Genomic DNA, 9,815 nt, shown 5'->3' with positions numbered 1-9,815 from the left:
ATCGGTTTTGAAAAATACAAAACCGGTACATACCGGTTCGGTCCTAGATTTTGTCCAAAACCGGATCGGACAGGACCAGTTGCACCCCTACTTGCAACCAAATGTAAAACTCGAGTAAACAGATTGCTCTGAGGTGGAGGGCTGCATGGTCATTATGTGTAAAGTCTATATAAAAGGTTCTCTGTGATTCATTTAATATACAATGCAATGCAGCAAGTTAGATAGGAGGGAAAAGAGAGAAAACACGAGTAGTTAAACTTTCTGTCAAGTAAGGTTTTATAAGAGGTGTTATCTTGTAATACTCATATATGTACAAGAAGCAATAAAGAAAAGCTCATAGCTATTCCTGGCATGGATGTAGATCATTAGGATCAAACCACGTAATTCTCTTGTGTATTTTTCTATTGTTTCAATTGTTTAAGTTTTCTGTCGAGTTCTTGACAATCTTGGCAAGTCAATTCAATTCTGCAGACAAACTATGGTGACAAAATTGTAACAGGACCGATTAATACACAATAAGTTCTGATAATTAGATTGTAATATTGCTAACTTTTCTTCATGGTATACAAAGTTTGTGAGAAAGAGAGGATCAATAGGATGATAGCGGCCAATGTCGAAAGAAAAGCCCAAGGAGTGTTGAAATAATTGCGCACAAGCACAGCACGCCATCTAGGGCACCTGCGGTTGCAGTATCCATTCACATTGTTGCAAAGGCGTCCGTAATAGAAAGTTTTGACATAAGTATTGTGGTAGAGCTTATTGAAGAACTGAACCGCTTCCTTTCGATTTGACCAGCTATGAATAATCTCACTCTTGCAAAGTATGTCCACGTCCTTGGTAGTGTTGATGAGGTTGTCTATGAGTATGGCATAGGAAGTCAACCACGCTTCACAATCGGTGTAGCATTGCTCAAAAGCGATCAGATTTCGAAAAGCTATTTCTGTTGTCTCTTGGATTAGTAATGGAGGAATTTTGAGGACCCCATCATTGAATTTTATGTCCAATATGCTTTCAGATGTACCCTCCACGAGGGCCGTAGCAGAAGGCATGACTTCCCAATATTCTTAGTTGCTTTCTTCCTCTGTAGTTCATGAAACCAACCATTTTCTCAGTAGGTCGACAATGTGCTGGATGTCTTTGAGAGGCAAGATTTTGGTAGGTGATGTGGCTGAGAAAGTTGTCCCAAAAAATTGAATGGCAAGTTCAAGTAAAGACTCGGTATGGATTTGCTGCTTGGTCATGTTGAACAAGCACTCGAGTACAATCCAAGGAACTTGGTTTTCTAGTAATATCAAGTCGTTGTATAGAAATTGAAGCATGTAAGACATGGTAAAAATGGGGTCTTCTTTTTCTCTAAGCTCCTCATAAGCTGTTACGGGCTCTAAGGGTGCTACGGGTTCTATGGATAGCCATGAACAATACAGTGGGCGCAGCAGTTGGGGAGGAACTTGAGTGAAGTAGCTGAGGAACATGAACTGTAGAGGGAAGGAACTAGGGTTATAGTGGAACTCTAAACGCACCGTATGAAGAAGCCTGAAGTGCACCATTTTAATGCGCATGAAACGCAGCGTTGGAAGACCCAGAAGACTACATGTCGCTTATTGTTGCTTTCAATTATGAATAAGATTGTCGTTTACATACTTAGCTTTAATTACTTTCTGTTTTACAATTCTGTTACGCAAGTCCACATGTATCACTGCCATTTGAGCAGTTAGTTAGTAGTGCTGCAATATGTACGCCAGAAATGGCAGAGAAGAATCATCTGGAAAACATTGAACGAATTGGTTATTGAATTGGAGGTTAAGGGGCCCTCGAAGAACCCTGTGGTGACTGGAATATTTTTCAATTGCTATTATCCATTCCTGTGTTCTTAGTTTCTTTGTTAAGTTCTTCCAAACCATCCATAAAATTCCCGAAACACTACCACTAACCTAGAAATTCATACTCAAAACCAGGGAATCCTTACAATTGGTATCAGATAGACTACGGTCCTCATGGCAGAAAATACAAGATCCAGCAAACAGAACCAAGAAATGTTAGCTAATCATGAACAAAGCATACTGGAATTAAGCGAGCAGATGCAGCAAATGAACAACATGATGCGCACTATTCTTATTACCCAGAACCAGATCCAAGCTCAGCTAACACACCGTGAACCTCATGTTGATGCGGAACAGGAACATCCGGAGAATCCCAGACCCTTGCCTAGGGGTATCAAATTGGAGTTTCCACACTTCAATGGACAGGATCCAGCAGGTTGGATCTTCAAAGCTTCCCACTACTTTGAATTTCACCAAACACTCCCTGCCCATAGACTCCTCATGGCTTCCTACTACATGAACAGGGAGGCCCTCATCTGGTACCAGGATGCAGCAGATACAGGGCAATTTAATTGTTGGCAAACATTCACACAAGCTTTGCAACTTCGGTTTGGACCCTCAGCCTATGATTACCCCATGGAGGCCATCACACATCTCAAGCAAACAACCTCAGTAGCTGCCTATAAAGGTCAATTTGAAGCACTCTCCAATCGACTCAAAGGGCTGACAGATTCTCACAAGCTGAGCTATTTTCTCAGTGGCCTCAAGGATGAGATTCGGCTTCCTCTTCGACTCTTGAACCCCATCAATTTAATGCAGCTTTTGGCCTTGCAAGAATCCAAGAAGAATACCTGTTTAGTTTCAAAAGAGCAGTTAAACCATGGGGAGACAAGAGCAGTTCAGTACAAAATACGGGAAACCAACATCAGTCTTCAGGGGACATACAGACTAACAGCCCAGCCCATCCACCACAGAAAGTATATCCAATGCAGATGGATGAAAAAAGGAAGAAGGGGTTGTGTTTCCATTGTGAAGAAAAGTGGAATCCCTCACATGTTTGTAAGTCTCCTAAAATTTATTTTATGCATGCGTCGGATGACACTCTGAATGAGAATGGTGAGGATGTGTTTTATGATTCCAATGAAATCACTGATAATGCTCCTGGTCAGGTCATTGAGGTTAACCCAGAAATTTCATTAAATGCCTTAACTGGAACCCCATGCCCTAGTACAATGAGATTGATGGGCAAAATTGGTACCTCCATGGTGGCCATTTTGGTGGATTCAGGAAGTACTCACAACTTCTTGGATCCCTCATTAGTGACAAAGAATAAATTACCACTTGATAGATCTGGCCAACTCCAAGTCAAGGTGGCAAATGGTGAAGAGCTGCGAAGTGAAGGGTGCTGCACCCATGTGCTCACAACGATACAAGGTATTAAATTTTGCCCCTCCTTTTATGTCTTACCATTGGCTGGTTGGGATGCTGTGTTGGGAATACATTGGCTCAGAAATTTGGATCCTATAACTTGGGACTTCTCAAGTTTAAGTATGCGGTTTAAATGGGCGGATAAGTGGGTTGTTTTAAAAGGTGTGCAGCCTGGTGAGTCCACTTTCACTAATGAGGGTGACAAATCCATCGTCACTGCAATGCACATGGGTAGGGGGCTTTTGTTGCAATTAATGGCCACTGAAGTAGAGGCATCTCAAGAGATTTGCAATCCACAAATTGACCTACTATTAACACAGTTTGCTCAGGTTTTCCAAGAACCAATGGGGCTTCCTCCCAAAAGGTCTCATGACCATAGAATAGTGTTGAAGGATGGCACTAATCCAATTTCTATTCGCCCTTATAGATACCCTCACTACCAGAAAACGGAGATTGAGAAAATTGTAGCTGAGTTGCTCTCTTCTGGTTTAATTAGACCTAGTTCAAACCCTTTTTCATCACCCGTATTGTTAGTAAGAAAACATGATGGCAGCTGGCGCATGTGTGTTGATTACAGGGGTCTCAATAAGGAAACTGTGAAGGACAGATTTCCTATTCCAATAATCGATGAATTACTGGATGAGCTACATGGGTCTCGAATTTTTTTTTAAGTTAGACTTACGGTCTGGCTATCATCAAATACGAGTAGTCCCTGAAGATATTCCTAAGACGGCCTTTCGTACTCACGAAGGCCACTATGAATTTTTGGTAATGCCCTTTGGGCTTACCAATGCACCCTCCACATTTCAAGGGCTGATGAACACGATTTTTAGACCATTCTTTAGGAAATTTGTCTTAGTTTTTTTTACGATATCCTGGTATACAGCAGCTGCATAGAAGACCATCTCAAACATTTACAACAGGTATTAAGCACCCTTGTTACCCATTTTTATATGCAAAAAGGTCGAAATGTTTCTTTGGAGTATCTGAGGTTGAATATTTGGGGCATATTGTGATTGATAAGGGAGTTAAGGCGGATCCTAAGAAGGTGGCAGCGATGTTAAGCTGGCCTGTGCCTAAAAACACTAAGTCCTTGAGGGGATTCTTGGGTTTGACTGGGTATTATCGTAAATTTATCAAGGGATATGGTCTTATGGCAGCACCACATACTGCACTACTTAAAAAAAAAAAATCTTTCACCTGGAATGACAAGGCTGCTGAGGCCTTTGAACAATTGAAAATGGTGATGACATCACCACCTGTCCTAAGATTACCTGATTTTTCTCAACCCTTCACTGTGGAGTGTGATGCTAGTGGAGGTGGCCTAGGAGCTGTTCTTATGCAGCAGGGTCAACCCATTGCCTTTTTGAGCAAGGCTTTAAAAGGAAGGGCTCTAACTCTATCAACTTATGAGAAGGAGTTCTTAGCCTTAGTCACGGCAATTCAGAAATGGAGGCCTTATTTGCTAGGTCAAGCCTTCAAGGTTAAAACCGACCAGCAAGCATTAAAGTTTCTGTTAGAACAAAAAGTGGGAATTGTGACCCAGCAGAAGTGGATCACAAAATTGTTGGGTTATGATTTCAGCATTGAGTATAAGCAAGGGAAGGAAAATAAAGTGGCAGATGCCTTATCACGAAGACATGAAGCTGCCGACAGTATGGAGGGTTCATTGGCAGTTATTACTTTCCCTACTCCCATTTGGATTGATGAGCTAAAGGGCAGATATTCTGGTTCTGTGGAGCTGCAAGACTTGCTGGCTAAGTTACAAGCCAATCAAGCTGTACCTAAGGGCTACACCCTCCAACAAGGATTGCTGTTAAAAAAGGGCAGAATTGTTATTGATTCACACTCAGCTTTCAAAGGAAAGGTTCTCAAGTTCATCATGAAGACCCACAGGCTGGTCATTCTGGGATTCTCAAAACTTATCAGCGGGCCAAAAGGGAGTTTTATTGGAGGGGAATGAAGGGAGATATAAAGAGAACAGTTAGAGAATGTGACATTTGCCAAGTTAATAAAACAGAAAACATCCTCTACCCGGGACTCCTTCAGCCACTTCCCATCCCGAGTCAAGCTTGGGAAGCCATTTCCCTTGACTTTGTGGAAGGTCTACCAAACTCTCAAGGAGCCACAGTCATTTTGGTCGTTGTCGACAGGATGACCAAGTATGGCCATTTCATAACACTGTCTCACCCTTATACAGCAGCAGGAGTAGCTCAAAATTTTTTTCAGAAGGTGTTCAAACTCCACGGCCTTCCTAAGACTATTGTGTCTGACCGAGACCCCATATTTCTCAGTTCCTTTTGGAAGTCCTTATTCGAGCTTCAAGGTTCCAGTTTACATTATAGCTCTGCCTACCACCCAGAAACGGATGGTCAAATAAAGACTCTTAACAAGACTTTGGAAGGATACCTACGGTGCTACGCAGGTACTAAGCCCAAGAGTTGGGCTCAGTGGTTGTCCATGGCCGAATTTTGGTACAATACTTCTTATCACGTGGCTACAAAAATTTCACCATTCGAGGCCCTCTATGGTTACAGCCCTCCTAAACTACTCACATACATACCCGGGAAAGCATCAAACGACTCAGTTGACACTCTACTACAAACCAGAGAACAACTCAAAGCCGTACTTAAACAAAACCTAGAAGCTTCTCAAGCAAGAATGAAACTTTATGCTGATAAACGAAGAACAGAGCGGGAATTTAATGAAGGAGACTGGGTCTACCTCAGGCTTCAGCCATACCGCCAGAAATCCGTGGTTACTCGTCAGAATTTCAAACTCTCGCCACGATTTTATGGACCCTTTTGCATCATCCAATGCTTGGGGAAGGTCGCGTACAAGTTGGATCTACCGGCTTCATCAAAGATCCACCCCGTTTTCCATGTTTCATGCTTGAAACGAAAACTCGGGGATCGAATCAGTCCACTGCCACAACTCCCTCCAATCAGCTCAGAAGGGGAAGTACTACCTGAACCCGAGAAGATTATGGATCGAAGACTCAAGCAACAGGGCTTCAAGGCTATCACGGAGGTTTTGGTGAAATGGGTTAGGGCTACTGATGAGAATAATACATGGGAGTCTCTCTGGAAAATACGAAACCTTTACCCACACCTTGTGGGCAAAGTGCTTTAAGGGGGGGAGATTGTTACGGGCTCTAAGGGTGCTACGAGTTCTATGGATAGCCATGAACAATACAATGGGTGCAGCAGTTGGGGAGGAACTTGAGTGAAGAAGCTGTGGAACACGAACTGTCGAGGGAAGGAACTAGGGTTATAGTGGAACTCTAAACGCACCGTATGAAGAAGCCTGAAGTGCACCGTTTTAATGCGCATGAAACGCAGCGTTGGAAGACCCAGAAGACTACATGTCGCTTATTGTTGCTTTCAATTATGAATAAGATTGTCGTTTACATACTTAGCTTTAATTACTTTCTGTTTTACAATTCTGTTACGCAAGTCCACGTGTATCACTGCCATTTGAGCAGTTAGTTAGTAGTGCTGCAATATGTACGCCAGAAATGGCAGAGAAGAATCATCTGGAAAACATTGAACGAATTGGTTAATGAATTGGAGGTTGAGAGGCCCTCGAAGAACCCTGTGGTGACTGGAATATTTTTCAGTTGCTATTATCCATTCCTGTGTTCTTAGTTTCTTTGTTAAGTTCTTCCAAACCATCCATAAAATTCCCGAAACACTACCACTAACCCAGAAATTCATACTCAAAACCAGGGAATCCTTACATAAGCAAGCTTGCGAAAAAGCTCAATAATGAAGCAACCGTCAATTAACAAGATTTTGACAAATTCTTCTGGAGTGTATTCAATTGATTCGGCATAATATTGACGAGCCACTTTCTCTACTTCCTCGATGGATTTTACCAAATCTATCACCCTTTTCTCACTTGTTTCCAAAGTGTGTAATCGAGAAATAAGACATTGCAAGTATTGTAGTTTAATTTTTTCAATGGCTTTCAAGTTTGGATTGCCATCATGGTGAAGAGGGCCGAAGGAAAACGCATCAGGGATAAATGCTTTTTCATTTTGCCTATAGAGTATATTGGGGATCTTGAAGATGCAACTCTTTGGTGGCACAAGCGAATCATGGAACATCATTTCTTCAATTGAATAGGCCAAGCCTTCTATGTTGATTATAACACTATCTCCACTCACCGACATTTCTAATCTTCAAAAGAAGTGAGAAGGAAAAACAAGAGGATCAAAGTCGATTGACAAGTAATTCATCCAAAAAAATAGTATTAGAAATAAAGTTTTCTTAATTAGCTCATGGTGATTAACGGATCTGCATGGGTATCACAAACAAGGAAGCTAAACTTACACTAGGTCACAATATCAAGGATGATAATAGATATTAGATTCACTAGCTAGCACCCAATATATCTCACCTTAAAAATCTTTCAGTAGCACCAGATCGATGAAGGATATCTCACATAAGATTCAAGTCGTTGACCATAAGAATAAGATGATCTTCATCATCATGAATCTATCTGACCTCTCAACCATTGTTCCCAGGGATTAGGCAGCTAACTAAACGATCATAGCCTCCAAACTAGTCACGAGTTGAGGCCCGCGGTTTTGAAGTACCGGAGCTAGCTAGATTTGGGTTTGCCAATGGAGATGCTGCGCTTGAATTAAGATGCTGTCGACACAGAAAATTGTGAAAACTTATTTGAATGTGATTTTTTTATTATTTTTATAGATATTTGTGAAAGTTGTTATCTTTTTTTATTATTTTGGACGCAGGAATAGGTCAACCTTTTATTTAAAATATCTAATTAAAATATGTTTTATCTAATATTTCAACAAATGAGTTTTCAAATATATATATATATATATATATATATATATCCGTTAATCTATTTTTTTTATATCATTGATAAAGAAAGAGAGAAAAAGATCTAGCATCAAGTGTGAGAAGATAAATACCATTAAGGATTATATATATGATTTATAATTTCCCATGCATTTCATATTTCAATATACACAGTGAATCAATTAAATGTGTTCTTGTCTTACCGAGGAGACATCTTTTTCCTTAACATTTGAGAAATATATATCATGATTACTTTCCTTATTAATACCAAAAAATAAAAAATAGTGCTTGCTTTTTCAAGGATTTAATTATAAGTTTATTTGTTAAGAATTTATATAGAAAACCGTGAAGATAGCTAAAACGTCTTTATATGGCCGGTTCTTTGAACCCAAACCCATCTAGAATCAAATTATATATTAATTTGGTATCTCTCTCGCCTAAGAGTGTGTCTATCACGTTCTGATCTCTCGTTGATGCCATATATAAAACATAGTATCGTCTAATTAAAAAAATTCTTTCGCTTTAGTTGAGCGACAACATATATAAATGGAGAGAGTCACGTGACAATGAATTCTGTTACATACAAATCACAGTGTAAACTCAATACTTGTAGAACTCACGATTACAGGTTTTGAAAAAATAAAAATACCAGTAATTTTTTATGATAATTAACGTGACGATGAGTAGAGTATGTCAATAAAAAAACATACAAATAATTTTTCTTTATAATTAAAAATATATTCAATCATGCAGCCTTGTAATATTATACTTATAATCATGTATATCCGACGTAGAACCACACCATCACCAACAACAGGCCTAAGAAATAAACATTAATTGATAGGGAATTATCTAGATATATAGCAGGTATCCTAATCCTGCCTGCTTTAAAGACATTTCAACGGTCCTTTCCATGGTTTATAGTGGCAGTGGCCGACAGCCACGCGAAGTGTTAGGATTGTTTTGTGGAGTTTAGCGTTGTTGTACTGGAGGATTAATGATGTTATGAATTCGTGTCATTGTGTAGAACCTTCACTTTTTGTTTATTGTTCCATTTTTGTTACTTGAATGATATTGTAAATCTCTTAATGTTGAACATACTGTTATCCTTAAGTTACGACGTAAGTGATTTTACCCTCGTTCACACTTATTTTCAGTCGGAAGGTGGTAATGAAATTTCTCACTTTTGCACTGATTTACAGTTTGTGCTGGAAATTCCCTCCCTTGTACTCAATTACAGCTTGTGGATGCTTGCTAGAAACTTCCTCACATGCATTAATGCTCGTCGTTATGTAAATTTCTGCTGAATATTCATTATTGGTATGTTATTTAATTTATACATATTTGCTGGAAATCCTATTTTTGCATTGTGAATTTATTATGTTGGTAAATTTTCCGAACTGACTACAAACAAATCACTTCGATTGATTGCCTCGCCGAAAGGAGAACATAATTCAGGTTTGAGCCGGAAAGTTTGCTTGCTTGCCTGTTTGTTTGTTTTGTGGACAAATGGGGACGAGTACGCCGAAAGTATAGATAAAAGCTACTTTAAAAAAATCATGGATAGGGGAATAAAAATCTTGAGTGCATGTGGGAGCTGGGACAAATGCCCGTCCTTTAAAAAAATATTCCGTCCTAGGAATTTGTTATTACGTTAAGCAACCTACGTACGTGTACATCGCATTCTTCCCAAAGTAATACAACTGGTTTCACTGAAACAAATCAAAATCATCTGCCC

General features: G+C 39.8%; 1 protein-coding gene across 1 annotated transcript; it reads right to left on the bottom strand.

Moving 5' to 3' along the window:
• Nucleotides 1-545: 545 nt before the first annotated feature.
• On the bottom strand, nt 546-7,422 carry LOC108994244. Its single transcript, XM_035690635.1, has 4 exons — nt 6,988-7,422; nt 5,274-5,276; nt 1,122-1,361; nt 546-1,022 (listed from the first exon to the last, which is right to left on the bottom strand). The coding sequence occupies exons 1-4, from the start codon at nt 7,420-7,422 to the stop codon at nt 546-548; spliced, it is 1,155 nt and encodes a 384-aa protein (XP_035546528.1).
• Nucleotides 7,423-9,815: the final 2,393 nt, after the last annotated feature.

This window comes from Juglans regia, chromosome 6, assembly GCF_001411555.2.
Source record: "Juglans regia cultivar Chandler chromosome 6, Walnut 2.0, whole genome shotgun sequence".
Lineage (NCBI taxonomy): Eukaryota > Viridiplantae > Streptophyta > Magnoliopsida > Fagales > Juglandaceae > Juglans > Juglans regia.
Note: the sequence above shows the minus strand (reverse complement) of the source record. Positions and strands in the feature narration are given on the sequence as shown.

What these genes read in the sequence shown, in the direction of transcription:
- LOC108994244 (XM_035690635.1), bottom strand. Translation starts at nt 7,422, where the DNA reads ATGTCGGTGAGTGGAGATAGTGTTATAATCAACATAGAAGGCTTGGCC. An exon ending in TCAAAGACATCCAGCACATT is followed by an intron (nt 1,023 to 1,121) that starts GTCGACCTACTG and finishes GCCCTCGTGGAG; the next exon opens with GGTACATCTGAAAGCATATT.